This window comes from Athene cunicularia (assembly GCF_003259725.1).
Source record: "Athene cunicularia isolate RWA chromosome Z unlocalized genomic scaffold, athCun1 chrZ_part4, whole genome shotgun sequence".
In the NCBI taxonomy this organism is placed as follows: domain Eukaryota; kingdom Metazoa; phylum Chordata; class Aves; order Strigiformes; family Strigidae; genus Athene; species Athene cunicularia.
Genome location: NW_020799145.1, coordinates 918241 through 943860, shown reverse-complemented (window position 1 = coordinate 943860; position 25620 = coordinate 918241). Strand labels below are relative to the sequence as shown.

Here is a 25620-nt window from a genome sequence, read left to right as displayed (position 1 = left end):
GATGGCAGGCTCCTGTCAGCGAGCGGGACCCCGGCGGCCGCGCGGGAAGGAGCCCTTCGCGCTTCGCCCTGCTGTCGGTGCAGTGTCCTCACGCCGCTCCGGTGAGCGCGGGTCCACTGAGGTTTGCGGAAGGGTTTTGAACGACTGTACAGGCTCCCGTTGCTACTTTTACTAGCCCCTTTTCAGGGTCTGATTTGTTCTGGACAGGTTTGACACATCGCTTTTTGCCACTTAATGTCAGGATAGTGTAACGTACTGGCTTCAGTTAAATGCAGACCGAATTGCCATGTTATGGATGTGAGGTTTGGCTTCCCTCTTAAATCAGCACAGTTATTGGGAGCTTCAAATATAGTCATGTATGGTAAAGATCAGTTCAGATTTAGGATTGCCAACGCTGTTCTAAAAGTTTTAACTTTGTGCTTTAGCACAAATAATCCTTAGGGCAGGGAAGGAAGGTTGCTTTACTAAATTTCCCTAGTTGTGATCTTCTGCATGGGATAAAACTGACAGTAATGTGGTATTACAAAGGTTGTGAACACCTTGCCTAACAGTGCTTTGTCTAATGGCAGTTACGGTATCAGTGGTTACTGATGCCAACAGAACTGGTCAGAAAAGGTGGTGTGAGGAAGAAGAATAAGATCACCTTTTGTTAAGAGAAACATGTAAATCAGTTTTCCAGGAAAAGACGGCTCAGCTGATAGGGGACTTGTATATTTATCAAGCACTGACATTTAGTGAATGGAACATTATGTGTGTTTTAAAGGTGGCATTTAATGTGCAGATAGTCCTATGGTATCAAATATCTCTACAAATTTATTTTTACAGTGTTTCAGTAGAATGCATGATACAGGATGAAAACTCGTGTCCCAGAGTGATCAGATTTGATGGAAATGTGTACGTGCACAGCAATATTTAGTTTTTAATTTGAAAATTTAAGCTTTTTTTAACATTTTAATAGAAATATGGCCTGTGTTCTAGGAGCTGGGAAAACAACTCTTCTAAATTACATACTGACAGAGCAGCATAATAAAAGGATAGCAGTCATTCTTAATGAGTTTGGAGAAGGTATGTAAACCCGCAGAATTATTTTTTTAGCCATAAAATGACAAATATGTGAAGTTTTTGGAGTTCAAGAAGATGGTAGTTTAAAATCCATTATTGAAATTATGGACATAGCTTGTAGTCTTCAGAAGGGCAGAAACTCTTTTGGCTGTTGTTCATAAAATAATGCTATACATTAATCTGTTCTGTACATGTATTCAGTCCCTCAGAGTCAAGTAAATGAATGTATCACCCTCTTGGAAGTGCTGTACTTCCATTTGTCCTACTCGTTTTCAAGGAAATGGACATTAAAATAACTTGTTAGTAGATCAAATTTTCTTTTCTTTCCCCTCAGTCACTTACAGATCACAAATTATCCTAGACCAAGAAAATGGGGAGATGTGTGCTTGGTGTTTGTGGTTATTTGAACTTGACTTTCCTTCTCAGGATTTTTAACTTATGGCTATAATTCTGTATCTGTACTGTAGTGTTGTTTACAGTTTGCACTGTGGTGTTGGTGTCGTTTTTCATTTGTTTGTTTTCATCAGCAGAGATGCGTGCCACTTTTCTAGTCATGGAACCTAAAATAAGATGTATAGACAGAGCCTTTATGTGATATGGAAGTAGAGGTGACTTTCCTTTCTTTTAGCGAAGTTTGTGGCACTTAATGCTTTACTTTCATCCTCTGGGTTTTGGGTTTTGTAGAACCAACTTGACTTTGGCTTTTAAATTTCTCAGAAATAGAAAATACTGATTTCTGAAGAATATATCAGAAACATGGTCTCAGAAGAAAAAAATACTCCCAGGAGTAAAAATGTATACCAGTTTGAATATTTCATACCTCTTCTGCAGGCGATGTCATGCAAGTTTGTTGAACAAAATTACAGTACTACTTATATTTCCAGGAAGTGCCTTGGAGAAATCCCTGTCAATCAGTCAAGGGGGAGAACTCTATGAAGAATGGCTGGAGCTCAGAAATGGCTGCCTGTGCTGTTCAGTAAAGTAAGGAAGTTGTACAAGTTCTTAACAATGGGCTTTGAGGGAATTGAGGAAAGAAGACATCCAGGGTTTGCTTCTTAAAACTGATGGTAGTATGGATTGAGTCTTCTTTTGTCAGATAAAATAAGAATTGGAATTTGGAAGACAGATGTTTATTTCTTTTTACTGCCATACTGGATTTGGTGTCTTTCAGAAAAAAAAACCAAACAGCTTGTACACCATTTGGGTGTTGCAGGATAGGGATCTTTCCCTCTTCTATTAGTGTTATGTGCTTTCATATAGAGAGCTAAAGATTTGGGGAGGCTGGAACTAGAACTCAGGTTTCCTAATTAAATACTTTTTGCCTCTTTCTCTGTATGTTGGTTAGTACTTGAATGTTGTGTACATCACAGAGGGTGGAGGGAGAACCTTCTGGTGACCTAATTACAAATTATAAGCTGATGGACACGTTAAAAAGCAGGAGTGTATGTGTTTCTTTGACATGTTTTTACCCTGCTTGTTTGAAGATGGATTGTTTGTGCTAAGTTTGTGATAAAAATGGTGGCATGTTTGTCCTGAAAATCTGGATAAACTATGCCTGAAATTGGTATAGTAAGTTGAAAACCCTATTGCATTGTGTTCTGCTGGTATGTAAGGATTGCTGCCATTGATGCTGTGGCATTGGTTTATATACATTTGTTTCTTATGTAAAATGCCATACATTTCTGGTTCAGACTGACTTCATCAGCTGAGATTTAAGTCAATGACAGATCTTAATTTTGCTATAGGTGAGATGGAAAGACAGGTGAACATGGTTCCATTCCCCCACCCCCTCCACACACCACCTTTCTTTTTGTAATCTCACTTGTCACACCAAATAGTTACATATTTCTACAGCCCTACTGTCCTTTACAGGGATTTTCAGTGTTTGAAAATAAATCTTCATTTTAATTGACTTTATTATGCCTGTCAGAAGTAGGCAAATACTATTTTCAGAAAATGAAACAGAAAACTACAATTTGCCTAGTAGTAGAACAGCAGCTTGGTGATTAAATTTTCATTGTTGACTGTAAGTCCTGACTCAGGACTTTGCTTTGATGGTGCTGACACTGTGTTTAGCATCAGAAGATACATGTTTATACGTGTTTAGCTTGGTTTCTCTGTTCTTGGATTTAATTGTTTCTTCTTAACAGGGACAGTGGTGTGAAGGCTATTGAGAACCTGATGCAAAGAAGAGGAAAATTTGACTATATATTGTTAGAAACAACTGGTTTGGCAGATCCAGGTAGTTTACATTATGGCTTTCATAACCATGATAATTGCTGTGTTTTTATGAAGTGCTTATTTGTTCACCAGTCAGTTCACTGTGCAAAATGTAATACAAAGTGGCGAGTTGTCTGGCACATGCTTTTTTTTATATAGACTAATACTGAATTGGATAACTTGCAGAAGTAGGGTTATGGTCGGGGTTGTTTGGTTGGGTGTTTTGTTTTTTTCTGCATTTGCTGTATATGGACAGAAATCCAGCTAAAATATATTTCTATCAAGTGAAGACCACAGGGCTTAGAAAAGAGAAGCACACTCTGAAACTGATAGTTTTCGATAGGCTTTTGCTGTTCTACACTGCTCCTTCTAAAGTATAAGTTATTAGCATCTGATGTATTGTTACATTGGTTGTGATAGGCCTTACACTCTGTGAAGTCATATGCTGTGAAACAGACTACTACAGTCTTCCGGTAGGTACAGAACAGTAATAGATCTTACAAAATTCCTGGTGTGCTCTTTAGTGATACTTATTATAAAAAGGTGTTTAAACTTGAGCTCATGTTAGTAATAGCTATCTAAACCAATTTTTTCAGAACCAACTCAATTAAAAATGTGTTGTTGATCGAGAGTGAAGGAAATTCTTATCAGAAATTCAATAGTTTTCCATTTAGGAGACTGACACTCCAGCTCAAAGCTAAATAGTTGTCATGGTAGGGTAATTTTCGTTAAAAGAAAGGACATTGATTTGGCCTCTGTTACACACAAATTCTGTTTGAGTCAAATTGGAAAACTATTAAGCTCTTCGGAAAAAAATCAATAGGTACCAGACCATTAGATGTTGTGGCCCTTGCTAGATCTTTAATGAGTAAGCACTGTGAACAACTGGCAGGTATTTGGTGTTGACACAGAGTCATATTTGGAGGACTGCATCTTGTCACTTCAGGTGGACAGTTTTAGGTGTTCGAATGAGTTTAGTTACTGATTTTTTTTCTTTTGATGTGCTTGATAGTCTTAGCCAGACAGTAACTAAGGATCTGATAATTGAAAAAAACCAGCTGCTGTCGTTGCTGTCAGCTCCTCCTGTCCTTCATATTGTGGCACTGATATATTTTAAATTGGTTTGTTTCATAACAAATTATGATATTTTTACAAAACATCCTACAGCACATCCTACAGTTGCAAGAATCTGTTTTACAGGGCTATGTTAACAGACAACAGGAGTAGCATACTCCCAGGCCATGTGTAATACACAGGCATCAGGCCACGGATTCCATGTCCTTGATAGGATGTGTTCCCAGTTGTCCAAATACTTGCTGATTCTTTTTGATCAAGACTTACCAATTTAGTATGTTCGGTTTTGCATCCTGAAGAATACAAATGGCTCTATGAAGAAGAGAGAGTACTACATGTTTTATTATTCCAGAAGCACCTCATCTGATGAAAATTCAGTGGATACTGAGGCCTAGTGAAAAATACTAGAATGATAAAATCAGAATAGTTCAGCTTGGAAGGGATGTTAGGAGGTCTTTAGTCCAGGCTCCTGCCCAAAGCAGGGTCAGCTATAAGACAAGACTGGGTTCTCTGGAATATCCAGTCATACATCTCTGTTCTCTGAGGGTAAACATGACATAGCTTCTCCAGGCAACCTATTTTGTGCCTGTCTTTTAATGGTGAAAAAAAAATTTATGATACATGTGAACCTTGCTTACTTCAACTTGCTACAGTTGTTTCACATCCTTCTGCCATGGCCTTGATCAGTCTTCTCAGTGACTCACCTGTAGGTACTAGGGAGGTTGCTGCTAGGTTCGACAGGAGGTGTCCCTTCTCCAGGCTGAACAAATGCAGTTCCCCCGCCTCTCCTTGTGGGGCCTGTGCTCGAGCCTAAACTGTCTTGGTGATCCTGTGCTGACTTTCCTGTATGAGTGATCCCTATGCTGGAAGTGCTAGCTAGATGTGGACTTGAAAGTGCTAAATAGAGGAGAATAGCTTCCTTTGGCTGTGCTTCTGTTCCAACAGTCTAGGGTGCTTTTGGCCTTCTCTGATCCCAACATGCTGATTGATCAGCTTTCTGCCTACCAGGATCCATAGGACCTCCTCTGCAGACCTGCTCCCCAGCCAGTCTGTGCCTAGTCTGTTATTGCCAGAGACTCTGTTCTTAAGTGTATTATTACTCAGCAGTTTTCCTTGCTGAATTTCATCAGGTTCTCATTGGCCATTCCTTCCTGCTTGACCAGGTCCCTTTGAAAGATAGTTCTGGCCTTGGATAAATCAACTGTTCCTTCTGAATTCTCTGCAAACTTGATGGACATGTTTTCCATCGCCTCCTGGATTCCTGGTGGAGATGTTGAACAGGATAGGTCCTAGGATAGACCCCCACAATACCCTACTCACTGTCAGCTTCCAGATAGGAGGGTATGACACATTAACTGCAGCCTTTAGAGCTTAACTAATCAACCAGTTTTACCTAGTTGTCTTTCCATTCAGACTGGTAATGTCCCAGCTTAGTTACTAGAATATCTTCGAATACAGTGTTCAGAAATTTGCTAGACATGATGTAAAATGCATGTAGTCTTTTCCCCCTTGTCCACAAATACAATCAGTTTTTCACAGAAGGCTAGGTGTGGCCTTCCCAGATTGATCAATCACGATTTACTTTTGTAAACTTCCCTTCAGTACAGTATCTTTGTAAATCTGAACCTGCAGTAGATATTTTTTAATCTTTCTTAAAATTATCTAAAGCCAGAAGCTTTCCTGTGTAGACCAGAGATAATTAAGGAAAACATTCTTTTCTATATCCAGTTATTCTTGACTTCATTCTGTTGATTTATGATGTGAGAAACTGCATAGGAGAGTTTATAGAATCCAGTGAAGAAGAGAAGGTCCCTAGGAGGAAGCTGATTTCTCTCATGTCCCAATTCATTTTCCTTTAACTTCTTTCTCTTGTTTTTTTTTTTTTTTTTTTTTTTTTGTGTGTGTGTATGTATGCATCATGACCTAGAAACAGTGGCTGGCTGAAAGGTGAAGGGGGAGTACAGAATTCTTTAGAAATGAGGGAGCCTTGGAGTATAGCAATGACAGGTAGCTAATATTATTGAGTAAAGGTAATTTAGACCACTTACATCCATCTGGAATTGTGAGATTTTGAAAGCTTTTTGTAGTCATAGCTGTTGATGTGCACACAGTTTGATAGCTGTTGTTAGATTGAATGTGCAGTTGGGTATTTGGCATCTATGATGCTTCCTGAGTCTGACAGAGAGGAGTTTCAACTACAGCACTACAAATAGAGTTTTTTATGAAATGTCTGAATATTGATAGTTTACTGGAAATGTCAATTTTGCAACTAAATGTACTGCACTTCTTAGGAGCTGTGGCCTCCATGTTCTGGGTTGATTCTGAACTGGAAAGTGATATCTATCTTGATGGTAAGACATGTGAATTTATTATCCACTGTATTGCTATTCCATATCTGAATTTAGTGTAATATATTCTAATAATTTAAGGAAAAGTTTCAGAAGATGTTTCAAATGCATGATCTTATTTCTCATATCTCCAGATTTGACCACAGAAATCCACTGGCTTATTCTGATTCTTATTTATCTACTTGCTGAGCTGTTTCAGTTTGCTGAATCCAACAAAAGTTGTGTAATGCTCTGCTAAGGGATCAGATATGGAGAGATCTTGATTGTGGTGTAAGGGGGGAAAAAAACCTCAGTAGTTAGATGCTGTAAGACATTATTTAGGAGTAATATTACAGCTCTCATTATTTGTTTTTCCAATGCAGTGTTTCCTAAATGATTTCTTTTTTTCTAAACTCTTAACTTGTCAACATCTGGACTGTCTTGTCATGTTTTCTGCCTTCTTTGCCTTACTCTTGTTAGCTCTAGTATTTACTGTGTTCCAGTAAAATTCTGAATTTACTGTAATACAAATCATCACTATATGTAGTTAAAGAGCATGTTGGATGTTGATTTTTTTTTTTTAATGTAGGAAGAAACCTTACTTTTTTATCTTTAAAAAATCCTGTGAACACTTTGGTCAGTCTGTGAAATACCCACCTAGCCAAGGAAACATTCAGTTGAACAGGAAACAGCTTCCTAAGTTTCTGCCAGAGAACTGCAGATTCCTAGTCACTTACAATTAGAGTAACTGCATACCTCAGTCCTCTTAATTTGTTTTGATAACCTGTAAAAGCATACCTCTGCCAAATTGCTCTTCTGGAAGAAGGAGGAGAAGCATCTTTCTTGTGAGAATCTCTCTTACATGGTTTGGGAGATTTTTTTTTACCACAGATAGAAGTAACAAGTAAGGAAATAATTAGGTGACAAGTCTAATGTTCAGCATTGGAAGTATTACAACCAGTTGTATATGTGATGGTATTGTTACTGTCATAGTTGTATAGGAAGTTTATAAATTGTTAAATTGTTCTCTGCTTTCAGCACAATTCTATTCCATTTTAATGTTATCTTTTAGGTATTGTATCTGTTGTTGATGCAAAGAATGGATTGCAGGTAAGTTACTGGATTTGTTACATGGTTTAAAACTGCAGCTTTAGAACAGCTATTTCGACAATGTACATGCAGATGAATTAAAGTTTTACAGTAGTTCTGATTCTTACAAAGGATGATTTCAGTTGCTGTGGTACATCAGTACTATACTTTGAATGGGGAAAAAGAGAGTACTGATACTCATAGAATTAAGATTCTTACCAACACAGCAGCATACCTCCTAAGAGTTGTCAGGTTGCTGATGATTCCTTCTAGTTCTATCACTTCACTCAGTAATCATGGTTGTATTCCAAATCGGCATTTGGATTAATGTAAAAACAGTGGAGAAATTTGTCTTGCAGCGTCATTTGTTGCTTGAAAGGAGAGGAGTAAGAACAGACCTTTGATAGTAGTGCAGTAACAAGTGAGTTAGGGTTCACTTCGGAAAGTTGCTAATGTAATGGCAACTGTAGTGAGGAGAGATGAGAAAGGTGTTTAGGTACCATTTCAGATTAAAAGATTGCTTCATTATATGGAAGCAGACAAAAAGAGCAGGTAGTAGAGTAATCTGTATAAAGCATAAAGTAAGAACAGACCTGTACAACACTGAGTTTGGGTAACAACAGAAATTGATTAAATCAAATAGTTCAACTTTTTTTTGGTAATACCTAGTAATAAATGCAATTATTTTCAACTTAATCAAAGTAGTCACTTCCTAAATTATTAGGTATTGATTTTGAATGATTCAAAGTAAGAGTCACCGTAAGAAAGGATACCTCCATGGTATAGAGATCCCATCATGCTGAGGAAGTGTTTTTAATATCTCTGTATTTTACAGAGCTGTAAAAAGCTGAGAAAACTAAAGAATAATGGTTAAAAAAATAAGGAAGTGATTCCCCCTTTGCAAGATTTGATTTTGTTTGGACTATTTGGATTTCTTGTTTCAGCTGAGCTGGTCTAATAGCTGATTTACCAGAAGGACACAGTCCTAGCCTCTTGTCAAGTTGTGGTGCACCAGGACAGAACTCATCTAATCCCATAGCATGCCAGTTTGGCAAGTTAAGCCGTCGTGTTTTGCAGGGACTTTTGTGGAGGAGTTAGCAGAATGAGGGGAAGTGACTGAGAGTTGGTTTGCCCTTTTATGCAGGAATGGACTTTTAAATCAGCTCAGCTACCAAAAGAAACCACAGCATGTCTTAAGTCAGGCGCCCTTTTCAGATGAGTGCCCTCATACTAATTCAGATATGTTTTATTACTTGCACAAATGTTTTTCTGTTCACACGGTGCTGATTTGTTAGCTTGAATAAAATATAACTGTGTTGCACCCACCAGCACTGAATTATTGTCTAAAAAATAAAATTTTAAATATTTAAACTTCAATGTCAGAAAAACCACCGAAATGTTTTGAAACATTCAGCTTTTCTATCCATTATTATCTGTGACAGGTCACTGAAAACTCTTACATTATTTAATCAGTGATCCTGACATCCACTCAGAATATAGAAATTTCAGACTTTCTCAGTTATATGCCAAGTAAACAACTTTTTACTTTGTATAAATCACATGCTAACTTGTGCAGTTCCTCTGGTTGCAAGGCTTGACCTCAGCAGCTGCTTTTGCTTCAAAGAATTTTGAAAGCCATATTGGTAATGACATTGAGATAATAGGCAGCAATTTAAGCATGTCATGCTTCAAAGAACCAACCCATCACAAGTAAAGATGACAAATTATACCCTGTGACCAGTCAGCCAAATTGAAACCGAAGTGGTAATTGATATCATGGGTTATCACTCTAATGGATTTGTCACCCAGCAATCTGAAATACTCATTTTTTAAAATCAAGAGCAAACAGTTGGACAACTTGAAGTGACAGCTCTCTACTTTGAGGACTTGACATCTGGACTACTGGCATTGTTTTCAGGGCAACAAATCTGACAACATTCAATTCAATAAAGTCAATACACAGAGGATTACAAAGAAAAGGTCAGACGAGAGGTTCCTTCCCAGTCGTCCTCTTGTTACGCTCTGCTTGGGTTGTTCACAATCAAGAAATAGTTTTTGTTTTTTTTTTTTTTGTTGTTTGTTTGTTTGTTTTTTTTTTTGTTAAGGTGACAGACTGACCGTATGAAGTAATCTATTCTTGTTTTTCAAGTCAAATAATGCCTTATAATTCTATTTGAAGAAAAAATAGTTTTCTAGGGTTTTTTAATTTATATATTTCCCATGACAATTGAATTCACTTTCATTTGGTATCCCTGTGTCTTTAAAATAATATTGGTGATGAAGGAATGCATACTACTCTCTAATCTTTGTGGATGTAAGGCCTAAGTGGTGAGCTCTTACTAATACTACAGCATCAGTTTAAAATTTTACTGCTTCCAGGGGTCTGCGGCGATGCTTTTCCCCTGGAGATCTCTGCCTCCATGGCAGAGTGGGCAGAAAATAACTTGTAGATGAACCTTTGCTGCTTCAGTGTAGCCTGTTGCTCTGCCTAAATCAAGTAAGGCTTTATGTTGCTAAACTTCATGCTGCTGCTTGAGATGCAGGCATTGCCTTTCATCACTTACTCTGTGAGGACATGAACTTGGGCAGACATGTGAAGTACAGAACTGTGGATGATAATAAACTTTCAGCGTGACTAGAAGCTTCTGCTTTTGTCAGTGCTGACTGACTCTTCTGCCTATTTACAACCTGAAGGGGCTGTAAACACTGATGCTGGGCAGACTTGCCAAGTAGTGATTTATTTGTACAAACACAGAAAAAGTTAGCAATTTTTACTATAAAAGTACTGTTTGTCATATCCTTCAGACAAAAGGAGTATGCAATTATGTGTTTGAAATCCTGTACTGCAAGCCTAACCCATCTTCAACAGTTAGGTGACATCACGCTCATTAGTAAAATTACTGTACTTTCATTTTTTCAGATATGTTTTTCTATGCTTACTGTATGGTGACTTTTTTAACTTCATCATAAATCTGAAAAGTAGTTAAATATAAAACAATTTTCCAACTCTTTTGCATTCTATTCATAAACCTAATTAAATGAGAAGACTTTTTATAAAAGAAATTATAAGCTGCTCTAATACTGAATGCATAAATGTGCTTTTTCATCATCATTTTACAGAAAAATTCTAGACACCAAATTCAGTGTCTTTTTGAAAAACATACCTCGGCTGAATTGGTTTTGACTTTCTTTAATTGCAAATGAATTTAAATGTCATTTGAATATGCTTAATCCAATTGTTTTAATTTTTGTCTAGCACTTGACAGAGGAGAAGCCAGAAGGTCTTGTCAATGAAGCATCTCGGTATGAATGTATAAATTAATTTTATATATCACAGTTAGGAACTGCACTGTATAGTTCATTACAAATGGCTTCTTTTTCTACGGCTTTTTTCTCCTCCTTTGCTTTTAAACAAAGATAGATTGGTGTAATGAGGTAGAAAATAGAAAAACTGCTTCATGCTCCATTTGGTCTTTTGACAAGATCAGACTCTTCTAATATATATTTTAAGAGGGATGGGATTTAATGTAAGTGAAAGGCAACCAGCTGTGTTGGGGGAATAAAGAATTGTGGGCTAGGATCTGTCAGAAGCTCGAAGTAGAACCAGAGATAGAGGAATATTTTTGCTAGATGTGGAGCCACAGTGATAATTGTAACAATAGAAGACTTCATATAGCAAAGAGATTTCAAGTATGACTTTAGAAAGACTACATGCAAGAGAGATAGGGGCTTGTGAAGTTCATAAATCACCAAGCACTGTGGATTAGATGACATTTGTTAAAAGACAAACCCAAAACTAGCAAGCCTTTGTAGGTTGTTAGACTTCTCTTACAGCACAGAAGAGCACCTCAAGGAGAAGCCACTAACTAGTACTTTAGTCGTACTCCATGATGTTCTAGTTTGATTAATACTTGCCTTTTTGTACTAACAATGCTCATACTATTTTTGTTGTGCTATGGGAGAGATGGTGTTTACGCCTTACAGTAAAAGTATTGTTTGCTCATGTATTTCTTTTTTATTTCCTTAATATATAGGCAAGTTGCATTAGCTGATCTTATAATAATCAATAAAACAGATTTGGTTTCAGGGGAAGAATTGAATAAAGTCAGAACATCTGTCAGGTATGAAAGTTTTGTCATAACTAACACTCTACTGGCTCAAAGGTTGTGCTGTTAATACAGAAATTAGATCTCATAATTACATCGACGCAAATTGTTAGAAGGGAAAAGATGCTGCCCCTTTCTGAAGGCATTTCAATACTTTTATGTGCTTCTACAATCTTAGCAGTCTACAATCTTAGCAGTTTGTTTATCTGGGTAAGATTTAATGTTACTTACTAAAGACAGGTCTTTGTCTTAAGTGTACACACTTTTGTGTTTCTGGGCAGCTCTTCCCATTTTTCAGAATTAGCATCAGAGAAAAAAAAAATCTGCTAGTAGATATGAGTTCACGAACAAATGCAAAGATATCTGGAGGAAGTCCCAAGTAGTTGTCATGGATGCAGAAGCAGCAATGGGCTGAATCAAATTAATGATCTAAAACATATCCCATCTTTTTCTATGAATACTATGATAACTAAAATTAAACATTAAAATTTTTAAATACTTTACAACTTTATTAGTACTTTGAATTCCAAAAGTAAAAATGCTTAGACTCAGCAGAGTGTATCCTAAAGAGTCTTGGATAGTAAAATGCTATTCTCACTGATAGTTTTGTTGTCAAACTTGTGAAGTTCCACAACCCTTACTTAGCAGATGAAAAAGTTACAAAAAACATTTGTTGGGATGTCTGTTGGTTTGTTCAAGAAGTTGGTAACAGAGTTAGGGGTTAGTGTTGTGCTGTTTCTCATTCTGCTTTCCATGGTTAACTTGTTCAAGCAGTACCAGTTGCATTTTCATCTAACTTCTGATTTTTCTATTTTATTTTAGGTCAATAAATGGACTTGTTAAAATCGTGGAGACACAAAGATCAAGGTATTAAATGGCCACTATTACTAGGTACCAGATCCTGCTTATTTTGTGACAGATTTAAGTGTGCTGTTAGATCAGTTTGTGTGAATGAAAGCCATTGAGTTAGAAATATTTAACTCAATATTTATTTTATGACTAAGCATCTAGGTAAGAGATTATTTTAAAAATAAGTAAAACGCATTTTTCTTTTGTATCGTACTTTGTTACTGTTCACATCCTACACTCTAATGTATAACATTTTTTAAAAATCAGTGTTAAGATGTAGCTTAATTTACAGAGCTTATCAGTTATCGGACTTTGCAATATAACCGTAAGTATTTCTTATTTACATGAGAAATGGATTTTATAATAGCTTGGACATTATTTTTTTTTTCCACAAAATATGCATTTTGCTCTAAGTTTATTATGAATATGGCTTTTAATTATTAAAATTGCATTTTAGTCATGTTCCCATTTATGGAGTAATAACATTTGGAAAGTTCCTGAAAAATGCTAATACAGACATAGTTTAATTGGCTTCAGAATATTCCAAAAATGTAGCAGATTTTTAAGGGAGTGATATAGGTAGGAATTCAGTTTCTCTTATCCTGTTAACCAGATCTTGTAACTATAGAGCAACTTGAAAAGCCAGGTTGTCTCTGAGCTAATCATTGATCATGTGCGCTATGATGTTTTCTTTCTGTTGTGTCAGCAGAAAGGTTTTTCTCATTTACGAAGGCTGCTGCAAATAAGTTGCTACTACAAAAAGACTTTAAAAGCTGTGCAAGATAAGATAAAGATAAGAAAGAAAAGTAATTGCATTGTGCTTGCTATTTTTCGTTGAAATTCTGACTTAGATTTCTTCTTTAATAAGATATTAAATGGATATAGTATTCCCAGGGACGTTAGCAGAGCTGCCATATCTTTCAGTCTTCTAGGACTGATTTGTGTACTGTTACATCAGTTATTTGACTATATTATGATAAATGTTCATATAATATAGGTTTCTGTTTTAGGCAATTTTTGAAGGGAAAATAATAGACATAATAAAGTATAATTGACTTTTAAAAATTATTGTCAAATATAGTTGGAAAGTATAGAGAAGAATATTTGCTGTTGTTGGCTGATCAGATAGGACTACCAAGTGCCTGTATTTTGTAACCCAGGATTTTGAAGGCAGGTGCTTGTCTGACTTCAATCTAAAGATCAGCTCAGTTTATATTTCTAAAAATGTTAATCTTGTTAATGTTGTTATTGGCTTTACCTTATTTGAAATTTTGTCTGCAGTCTGGCCACTGAAGTTTTATATTCTGCTGTTGAACAGCTGTACTCAGAAAAGCATTCTCTTTAGTGACTATTCTGTTAGTTTATAAAGATTATTTTCATACTGTCCTTGTTACTTTGTTCAAGTAGTTTTGACAGCTTCACACTCCTTTCTGGTTAACTTGCAAATTCTGTTGAATTCTTATAAGAAGAATGCTTAGAACAAGAATAAACAATATTATAGAGGGGATCAGAAATTCTCTTACTGAAAAGTGTTTTACATTCATTCATTTTTTGCTCTTCTATTGATCCTCAGAAAACATTTCTCTTAGCTCAGTGTGTGTGTCTTACATGAAGTTATTTTCTTCAATGGGTTTATTGTCATTTAGGGACTAATGTTCAAAACAGGAAATATTGAATAAACTTGTAAGCAATTCTTACAATCAAGCTTTTAACGTTTATCCGTTTTTTTATATGTGAAGAGTTTTAATGTGTAAATAGTCTAGTTTCTGCTGCAAAATTTAGACTTTTGTTAATTTGTCTTACTCTGTAAATTCAGTATTATTAAGCAGTGTTTCATGAAGTTATATTACAATAATGTTACTGGCGTTTGTCTGTAAATGGAGTTGAGAATGCTCTAATGACTCAGATTAAATTTAATCAGGATTTTATTCTGAATGTAAATCTTGGTTGTTTACTTACAGTTAATTTCACAATATCCAAGATCTTTTATTTTTGAGACCTCTGTATTAGAGTTTTCATTGCATCTATGCAGTGTGATATTTCTTCATGTTAATATATGTACAGTATGAGTGCAGTATGAGTGATTGAAAGACAAAAGAACAACAAATACTGCAAAGGGATAGAGTTGCAGAGATACAATTGTAGCATTTCCCTTTCCTCCTGCTTAGTAAACTTTTGGGAACACGATATTTTTAAAATTCTGTAATTTATTTTATATTATGAAGAATGGGAAATTTTACCTTGCCACAGGATGGGGAGGTGTGCAGGTTTAAGTCCTGCTGGGACCGGAGAGCACGTTACCGTTGCCCCTCCCCCACCCACGCTGGTCAGGCTGGAAGATAGGCACAGACCTGGGCTAAAATAAGAAGAAATTTAATACAACAGAGTGATAGAACAATCTGAACAACAACAGTATCAATGGCAACAATAAAAAAGAGCAATAACAGTGAACAAGACAAAAGATATACAGAGAAATACCGCTAGCTGGTTTACGGAAAGAAAGGTTCCCACCACCAAGCCCGCCCGAAGAACCCGGTAAAAAGGTTCCTCCCCTGGACCTGACGCCAGCATGGTATGAATAACCCGGCTGGAGATCACTTCCCCCTCTCTCTCTGCTGGGGAAACCTGACCTTATCCTAGCTGAACCAGGACAGAATCCACCCCTTTATTCTATAGCATCTACGTCATGTCCAGCTGCAATTTAGCAGTTAACAGTAACAAACAACAATTTACAAAGGCACAGCATATTTTATGGCATGTTCGCACCCAGAATCAAGTCCCTCTGTGGTACACATCGGATCTCTCCATTGTCCTGCATCACCCACCAGGTGCACCCAGGTCCTTGAGCAAAAGCAATCCCGTGGATGGGTTTGTCTTTACCTTTGCCTGGTGCAGGAGTAAACCAGACCATTTTTCCCAATATATTCCTCATGCGCACCGCAGGGACTTTATCCCCATCTACAGCACGTGGAGGTCTCGACTGAGCCGGGCCAGCTCGACTGGCAGATCCTCTTGTGTTGACTAGCCAGGTGGCCTTTGCTAGATGCATGTCCCAGTCTTTGAAGGTGCCACCTCCCAGTGCTTTCAATGTGGTTTTTAACAGTCCATTGTAGCGCTCGATCTTCCCAGAGGCTGGTGTGTGGTAGGGGATATGGTAGACCCACTCGCTGCCGTGTTCTTCTGCTCAGGCATTTATGAGGTTGTTTTCGAAGTGGGTCCCGTTATCTGACTCAATTCTCTCTGGGGTGCCGTGTTGCCACAGGACTTGGGTTTCAAGGCCCAGGATGGTGTTCCGGGCAGTGGCGTGGGGCTCTGGGTAAGTTTCCAGTCACCAAGTGGTTACTTCCACCATTGTGAGCACGTGGCGCTTCCTGTGGCGGGTGTGTGGCAGTGTGATGTAGTCGATCTGCCAGGCCTCTCCATAGCTCTATTTCAGCCATCGCTCTCCATTTCACTGGGGCTTCACCCGCTTGGCATGTTTGATTGCAGCACACGTCTCACATCCGTGGATGATCTCTGCAATGGTGTCAATGGTGAGGTCCACCCCTCGATCTCAAGCCCACCTTTATGTTGCATCCCTACCTTGGTGGCCCCAGGTCTCATGGGCCCACCGGGCTATGAGCAGTTCACCTTTGCGCTGCCAGTCCAAGTCCACCTGAACCACTCTGATCTTAGCAGCTTGGTCTGCCTGCTGGTTGTGTCGATGTTCATCAGTGGCCCGACTCTTGGGTACATGGGCATCCACATGGCACACCTTCACAACGAGGTTTTCCACATGGGTTGCAATGTCCTGCCACACCTCAGCAGCCCAGATGGTTTTACCCTTACGTTGCCAGTTGTTCTGCTTCCATTGCTGCAGCCATTTCCACAGGGTATTCGCCAGTGCCCATGTGTGGGTGTAGAGCTAGAGCCTTGGCCACTTTTCCCGCTCAGCAATATCCAAAGCAAGCTGGATGGCTTTCACCTATGCAAACTGGCTTGATTCACCCTGTGCCTCAGCAGCTTCAGTGACCCGTTGTGTGGGACTCCACACAGCAGCCTTCCACCGTTGATGTTTTCCCACAATGCGACAAGACCCATCAGTGCACAGGGCATATCGCTTCTCCTCATCCGGCAGCTTGTTATATGGTGGGGCCTCCTTAGCACGTGTCACCTCCTGTTCTGGTGACATCCCGGAATCTTTCCTCTATGGCCAGTTAGTGATCACCTCTAGTATCCCTGGGTGTCTGGGGTTCCCTATTCGAGCCCGTTGTGTTATCAACACAACCCATTTACTCCACGTGGCATCAGTTGCATGATGCGTGGAGGAGGCTTTTCCTTTGAACATCCACCCCAGTACCGGCAGTCGGGGTGCCAGGAGGAGCTGTGTTTCAGTGCCGACCACTTCTGAGGCAGCCCGAACTCCTTCGTACGCTGCCAGTATCTCCTTCTCAGTTGGTGTGTAATTAGCTTCAGAGCCTTTGTATCCCCGGCTCCAAAAGACTAGAGGTCGGCCTCGGGTCTCCCCAGGTGCTTTCTGCCAGAGGCTCCAGGTAGGGCCATTCTCCCCGGCTGCAGTGTAAAGCATGTTCTTAATCTCCTGCCCTTCCCGGACTGGCCCGAGGGCTACTGCTTGGGCAATCTCCTGCTTAATCTGTTCAAAGGATTGTTGTTGCTCAGGGCCCCATTCAAAATCGTTCTTCTTACGGGTTACGTGGTAGAGAGGGCTCACAACCAGGCTGTAGTTCGGGATGTGCATCCTCCAGAACCCCACAGCGCCCAGGAAAGACTGAGTCTCTTTTTTAGAGGTTGGTGGGGCCATGGCTGTTATCTTGTTTATCATCTCCATTGGGATGTGGCGACACCCATCTTGCAATTTTATTCCTAGAAATTGAATTTCCCTTGCAGGTCCCTTAACTTTCTTTTGCTTAATGGCAAAGCTGGCCTTCAGGAGGATTTAATTTATCTTCTTCCCTTTCTCAAAGACTTCCTCAGCTGTATTCCTCCATACAATGATGTCATCAATATACTGCAGGTGTCTGGAGCCCCACGTTTCTCCAGTGCAGTGTGGACCAGTCCATGGCAAATGGTGGAGCTGTGGTTCCACCCCTGGGGAAATCGATTCCAGGTGTACTGGATGCCTCTCCAAGCGAACGCAAACTGTGGCCTGCACTCTGGCACTATCAGAATGGAGAAGAACGTGTTAGCAATGTCAGTCGTGGCGTACCACTTGGCTGTCTTTGACTCCAGTTCATACTGGAGCTCGAGCATGTCCGGCACTGCAGCACTCACTGCTGGTGTAGCTTCATTCAGGCCATAGTAGTCCACAGTTAGCCTCCATTCACCATTAGGCTTTCTCACTGGCCATACAGGGCTGTTGGAGGGTGAGTGAGTTTTGCTGACCACCTTCTGGCTTTCTAGTTGACGGATCAGCTGATGGATGGGGACCAGGGAATCTCGGTTGGTGCGGTACTGCCGCCGGTGCACCGTCCTGGTAGCAATCGGCACTCACTGCTCCTCAACCTTAAGCCACCCCACCACTGAGGGATCCTCTGAGAGGCCGAGTAAGGTGGACAAGTGTTCAACCTCCTCCAGGGCAGCTACACCAAAAGCCCACCGGTACCCTTTTGGGTCTTTGAAGTACCCTCTCCTGAGATAGTCTATGCCCAGGATGCAGGGGGCATCTGGGCCAGTCACAGTGGGGTGCTTATGCCAGTCCTTCCCAGTCAGTCTCACTTCAGCTTCCAGTAGGGTCAGCTGTTGGGATCCCCCTGTCACTCCGGAGATGCAGATGGATTCAGCCCCACTGTAGCTCGATGGCATCAGGGTGCACTGTGCGCCAGTGTCCACCAAAACCTTATACTCTTGTGGGTCTGATGTGCCAGGCCATCGGATCCGCACTGTCCAGTAAATCAGATTATCCCTTTCCTCCACCTGGCTGGAGGCAGGGCCCCTCTAATCCTGCTCATCATCACTCACTTCTTGTAAGAATGATTTACTGGTCCCCTCAAGAGTGTCAGACATAACGTTCACCATTCTATTCTGCCTGGGGGATTTCTGACTGGACACTGGAGCTGCGCTTTTCTTGGAGGACTCCCCTTTTGTGATGGTCTTCCCTTTCAGTTGCTCTACTCGTGCAGCTAGGGCAGCAGTGGGCTGTCCATCCCACCTCCTCATGTTTTCTCCATGGTCGCATAGATAAAAACCACAGGGTGCCTCTTGGTGTGTTTCTACTGCTGCCTTTCTCTTGGGTGGGGAAACGTTTACTTCTAATGGCTGAGACATCAGCCCGTGCAGGTGGATTGTAGGACATGTCCTCTTCGCTTTCTGGAGCCTCTGAGACAGTTCCTCCACAGCCGAGACCCAGGGATGTTGAGATGAGGGGAGATTTCCCTCATATTGCCTGAGCTTGCCAACCACTCCATCCACTGTTAGAGTCTGGGTGTCTGTCCACCAGGACACTATTGCCAATGCTTTCGAGTGTGCTTCTGGTGCGCTCTTCAGGAACTTTCGCCACATCAGGTGTGTGCAAGGGGCCTGATCTGGGTCCATGGGTGACTGCTCATCATTCAGATCACCACAGATCATCTCAAACACAGCCTGAGGTTCTGGATGCCTTTCCCAATGCTGGTCCATTTGCCTGGCTGACATACCATCCTTGTAGGGGTGCCTCTCCCTTACACTGAGCAGGAGTCGCTTCCAAAGGCTGAGGGTTTGGGTCTGTTTCCCTATTTCCCTATCAATGCCAGCATCCTTGGCCAAAGATCCCATCTGCTTGGTCTCTCTCCCCTCCATTTCGAAAGCACTGGCTCCATTGTCCCAGCATCGGAGCAGCCAGGTGCAAATCTGCTCTCCTCCCAGGCAGCCGCAATCTCTCTGCATATCTTGCAACTCAGTCAGGGATGGAGATCAGTTGATCACTGGCCCTTCCTCCTGTTCCTGTGCTGGGCCTGGCTCATCCCCATCCCCCACTTAGCGAGCTGACTTTCTGGTATATTTGGTTTTCTGTATCAGGGCGACTGATACCGGCACTGGCTGGCTCTCTGGGTCAGCTGCTGTGCTGGTGGAGGCAACTGATGCTGGCTCTGCCTGTACCCCCGGCCCAGCTGCTGTACCAGTAAGCTCATTTTCAGATTCTGCAGCCCTTTCTACCCCTTGAGGGCAGTGAGTGGTATTAAAGATGGCACGGTAGGCATGGGCAAGTCCCCAACACATTGCAGCAATTTGTGTCTCCTGGGTTTTGCCGCTTGGTAACACACCCTTTCTAAGCACTGCATCGTCTTGTCAGGTCTCTGCATTTGTTTGGGAGTGAAATTCCAAAGCATTGGTGGTGCCCACTGACTCAGGCTTTTGCCCATCTTTTCCCACACCCCTTGCCACTCACTGTTATCTGACCTCGGGGCAGGTTTCCGGGCACTGCTGTTGTTAGAGAAGTGCCGCATGGCCAAAACCAAAATCAGGCAGGCATTCAGAAAGCATTGTGCCACAAGCACACTGGCCTGCAGGCTCCAAGGATAATTGAAACGGAAAACCCGAGAGGATCTCTTCCCTTGGCTCACCCACAGAGGGGGTGAGACACCTAACAAAAGCCCAGGCAGCAAATAGGTACCTGCCAGCTCCCCCACACAGAGAGATACAAACACATTATAAGTAGTCATGAGCCAGTACAGCAAAAAGAGACCCTTTACACATTTTCCACCAATAACAAACACCAGCACTGTCATCATATACTGGATATAAGGATTAATCCAGCCCCACCACGCAAGCAAGTGGGCCAGCATTGCAAACATTCTCTTATCAAAAAGTACAAATAGAAACAGAAGAAAAATTACACCCAACAGATTGCTCTAACACAGGCTGATCAGGGTCTGTCCCTTTTTGATTTTATTTCAGCCCTCTTGTGCCCCACGTTGGGCGCCAAAAAAAGAGACTGTGTTGGTTTAAGCCCTGCCGGGACTGGAGACCACGTTGCCGTTGTCCCTCCCCCATCCTCGGACACAAATAGGGCACAAACCCCGGGTTAAAATAAGAAGAAATTGAATACCATAGTGTAATAATAGACAATCTGAACAACAACAATAGCAATGATAACAACAATAAACAGTGATAACAGTAAACAAGACAAAAGATATACAGAGAAATACCGCAATGGTTCTGGACACCCCTGTGCTCCCTGCGGCCGAAGCCACAAAGGATAAAAAAATTCCTGTGCTGCTGCACCGGACCTGACATCAACATGGTATGAATAACCTGCCTGGAGATCCCTTCCCCATCTCTGTGGGAGAAACTTAACCCTATCCTAGCTGAACCGGGACAAAAGCTATCAGTTGCTATGAGCAATAAAACTTGTACTCCTTGTTGCTTTTTAGAAAAAAAGTTGCTTCTGCAAGTTTATAGATAGCTGTTCTTACCAGTAAATATGATCAGTGCTGACTGTTCCATATTGCTTTTTTGTCTGTTTCAAACATTAGAGCTGAAATTATTCATATTAGCATTTCTTTTTGTATTTCATTTTTGTTTGCTAACAGTGTGTCAGTATAAGCTATATATATTCCAGGGATTTCTGTGTGTGTTGAGAGAGTCTATTAAGGACGCAGAATAATTGCAGGGAAGAATTTCAACGTTCACTTTCCCATTTTATGGAAAACCAGTTGTTATTCGGCATCCAGTATGAGGAATTTTTATCATCTTTCTTGGAAATACCATGTATTTTACTATATATTTATAATTACGTTTCTGCACTAAACATTATTACTGTGAAAATAAACACTGCGTTTCTTTGTAGGAGACAATACCAACCACCAGCAAAAATTAGTCTAAGGATTGATGACATTAGTATGATAGGCAGGAAAATGAACATAAGCTTCAGTGAACCTTTTAAAAAAATTATTTAAGTATACATAATATTTAAATATAAAAAAATACAAAGCTGTCTTTCTTCCCCCTGTTTAGAGTTGATCTCTCCAGTGTCTTGGACCTCCATGCTTTTGACAGTTTATGTGGCATAAGGTATGGTGATAATTTCACTGTCTTTTATTAGAAATAATGCCCATTGTATAAATCATACATGAAATAGACATACTCAGATCCTGTCTCAAACTTGTACCTGAGTTTCTGTTAAAAATTCTAGACTAGTCAGTTATTTAAATTTCTCACTTTATAAGTGGTAATCTGAGACTGAGAATTTTTTTCCACTTGAAATGTATGCAGCAAGAGCTTTTTGACCTTATAAAGTTAAATGAGCTAGGGTGTGCATGATTGCTTGGCTTTTTCCCCTAAAATACAAGTTTTGCTTTAATGCTAGTAGTAGGGATTTGTACATTTTCCTGGTTCTATTAAAGGTTTTCAAAATTTTTCTCACTTCACATTGGAGTGAACTGGAGGCCTTCGTAGTTTTCATAGATACGGAAATCTCTATGTGAAATATTAGTGGTGGCCCTATCATCTCTAGCAGAAAATCTTTTTGCATCCAGCACCATTTGAGCACAAATACACACCAGTACACTAATAAATTGCTCTTTTAACTGCATACTACAGTAATGATTTCTGCCAGCACAGCAGACAGATACAATATCTGATCCATGTGACTGTACTAGTAGAACCTTGTAGTCTATAAATGCCCTGAAGTGACAGGAAACACATGAAGAGTTCTGAATTCTGTGGAATGCCTTATGTGAAGAAGACAGCAAAGCAAAGATGATGGAAGAAGTAGGAGTATGAAATGTTACCTCAGTAGCACTCAGTAACATTTTGTTCACCATTAAATCTTCTTAAAATTTACAGTCCTCAAAGCAGGAGAAGACATTTTTATGGGCAGTCTTCTCTGAAGTATCAGAAAGCTGTCATCATAGTGACTTTTGCTGCAATATTCTTTTTTTCTGCGTGTTGGACATAAGACAGAGGGAATGTTCTCTGGTGCTGAAACAGTGTTTGAAGAAACCTTCCACCATCTTGATTAAAGACAGGTGTAGATGTGTTATCTAAAGTTGCAATAAAACCCTGTAGTAAGACCCTGAAACTTAGTTTACAAAACAAGTCCCCAAGTTCATTTAGGAGTAGAGAGTAGCAGTTTTAAATTAGCGGGCATATGCTGTGCAGTAGCAATGAGCTGTACACCAAATTGAAATGGAATGTGGTATATAGTATTGATCTTAAGTGTTACAGATTTCATTGTCACAAGCAACAGCTTTGTACATTTTTTTCTTTTTAAATAATTATTCTAAAGGTTTTTTTTAAAAATCAGTGTCTAATAAATGCACAAATTCATAGAATCACAAAATGGTTTGGGTTGGAAGGGACCTTAAAGATCATCTAGTTCCAACCCCTCTGCCACGGGCAGGGACACCTTCCAGTAGACCAGGTTGCTCAAAGCCCCGTCCAGCCTGGCCTTGAACACTGCCAGGGAGGGGGCAGCCACAGCCTCTCTGGGCAACCTGTGCCAGTGTCTCACCACTCACAGAAAATAATTTCTTCCCAATACCTAAACTAAATCTACCCTCTTTCAGTTTAAAACTGTTACTTCTTGTCCTATCACTACACTCCCTGATAAAAGAGTCCCTCCCCATCTTTCCTGTAGTCCCCCTTTGGAAGACTGCTATAAGCTCCTCCTGGAGCCTTCTCTTCTCCAGGCTCAACAACCCCAACTCTCTCAGCCTGTCCTCACAGGGGAGGTGCTCCAGCCCCCTGATCATCTTCGTGGCCTCCTCTGGACCCACTTGAGCAGGTCCATGTCCTTCTTATGTTGGGGGCCCCAGAGCTGAACACAGTACTGCAGGTGGGCTCTCATGAGAGTGGAGCAGAGGGGGAGAATCACCTCCCTTGACCTACTGGCCACATGTCTCTTGATGCAGCCCAGGATACAGTTGGCTTTCTGGTCTGTATGGTTGGCTTGTAGTCATTTTTCCATCCACTGATGCCCCTCAAGTCCTTCTCTGCAGGGCTGCTCTCAGTCCACTTATCATTGCCCAGCTGGTGTTTGTGCTTGGGATTGCCCTGACCCATGTGCAGGACCTTGCCTTTGGCCTTGTTGAACTTCATGAGGTTCTTAGAGGCCCACCTCTCAAGACTGTCAGCGTCCCTCTGGATACCATCCCTTCCCTCCAGTGTGTCAACCACACCACACAGGTTGGTGTTGTTGGTGAACTTGCTGAGGGTTCACTCAATGCCACTGTCCATGTTGCCGACAAAGATGTTAAACAGGGCCGGTCCCAACACCGACCCCTGAGGAACGCCACTTGTCACTGGTCTCCACTTGGACATTCAGCTGTTGACCACAGCTCTTGAGTGTGACCATCCAGCTACTTCCTTGTCCAATGAGTGGTCCATCCATCAAATCCATGTCTCTTCAATTTAGAGACAAGGATGTCATGCAGGACAGTGTCAAATTCTACTGATTTATGTTTCCTTTCTTGCTTTAATGGTATAGTTTGCCTTTTGTTCTTACACAAAGGATTATCAAGAGTGTTGTACTTTTTGAAGTGTAAATATTTAAAACCCCAAAGATACTGTGAATGATGCTGTGATCTAATTGTGTTTATATTTTAGAAAAACTAACATTCTAACACAAATCATTAACTAGGTCAAACCAGTGTAAACTTCTCTATTTTCAGATGAAAATTGAATTTACAGTTGATGCTTTTTCTGAACTTATGGTCTATCTTTAATATTTTAGTTTTGCTCTGCAATACTGAAGAGTTATCTAAACTTTGAAATAATGACATTTTGTCCATCCTACTCAAATGTAACATTTAACTTTACTTATTTTCAGTTTGCAGAAAAAGCTTGAGCTTGTAAAGACAACGCATGCACATCTAGATAAGGTAATTACCAAAACTACTGCTTCAATCTTTTTGTAACAACAGGGATGTTCAGGGTAATTTCAATCACTGCATGCTAATCATGTTACCTTTTCACATTTCACAGTTAAGGACTAATGTGTTTTAAGATCTTTGGAAGATTACATAGAATACATATAGGAATATGCTTTATTATAGATAGATTCTAAATGGATATAGTAAGCCTTACTTTCAAAAATAGCTTATAGGCTTCCGCCACTCCAGTCACATAATTGATTGATTCACATGGAGAGGATCACTGAAACAGACAAACAGCACTACTCTTTTTAATATTTGAAGAATCAAGTTCTAAATTTGTAGCCAGTCATTGTCTTGTAGGTTTGTTGTCCAGTTGTTGTCTGTGTATGTAGGTATCAGAGATGTGTTATTAATGACTTTGCACTCTTTAAAGCTGTAATAAAACTTCAATGAGTAGTTAAAGCATGTGTGGATTTCCATTCTGTGAGTGCTTCCTATTGTTTTCACATGAAATAGTAACAGTTTAACTTGTAACAGTGAAGTAACTTCTCCCCTATAAACTAGGTATCAATACTAAATGCAAAAAAAAGGAAACAGTTCTGTTGATGTTAGTTTTAGTATGTCAAATTAGACTCTAAAATGTATTTCTCCACCCTGATACTCAACCCAATGTGTAATTATACCGAGACAGAAACTTTTATCTCCCTGTGTGCAACTGTAAATAGCATCTCTGTCTTTGTGGCTTTTGAGTGAATACAGTATTTTTTGTGTTCAGCATATCTACTTTCTAAGATGAATTTAAGGAAAAAAGCTCTTGTCCATCATCCTTACAGAATATAAACAGTTCTATGCTAATTGCTACTTTTAAGCACCTGTCTTATCCATGTCTTACAGGTTTTATTAGAAAAGCTCCCTTTTAATTTTCTTTGGTTTTCTCTTTTTTCTTTTTCTTTTTTTTTTTTTTCTTTTTCCCAATGTTATAATCACAGTATCTCTTTTTGCTTAGATCCTTCTCAAAAGCAGAACAGTCTTAAGTCAGGGAATTACTGAATTTATTGCCAGGCAACAAAACCTTATAATTACTGATTTGAGTTCTGGGAA

The 25620-nt window shown here is 40.1% G+C and overlaps 1 protein-coding gene across 1 annotated transcript in view; it reads left to right on the top strand.

Annotated features, from left to right (window-relative positions):
- LOC113490356 (putative COBW domain-containing protein 7) overlaps window positions 1–25620 on the top strand; it is a 44507-nt gene that overhangs the window by 8683 nt on the left and 10204 nt on the right. Inside the window, exons 2-11 of the mRNA XM_026866772.1 lie at window positions 959–1065; window positions 1947–2043; window positions 3213–3304; window positions 6648–6707; window positions 7756–7793; window positions 11029–11075; window positions 11807–11893; window positions 12701–12745; window positions 21659–21715; window positions 24474–24525. Coding sequence (XP_026722573.1) covers window positions 959–1065; window positions 1947–2043; window positions 3213–3304; window positions 6648–6707; window positions 7756–7793; window positions 11029–11075; window positions 11807–11893; window positions 12701–12745; window positions 21659–21715; window positions 24474–24525 — 682 coding nt within the window. The remainder of the gene's footprint in view (window positions 1–958; window positions 1066–1946; window positions 2044–3212; window positions 3305–6647; window positions 6708–7755; window positions 7794–11028; window positions 11076–11806; window positions 11894–12700; window positions 12746–21658; window positions 21716–24473; window positions 24526–25620) is intronic.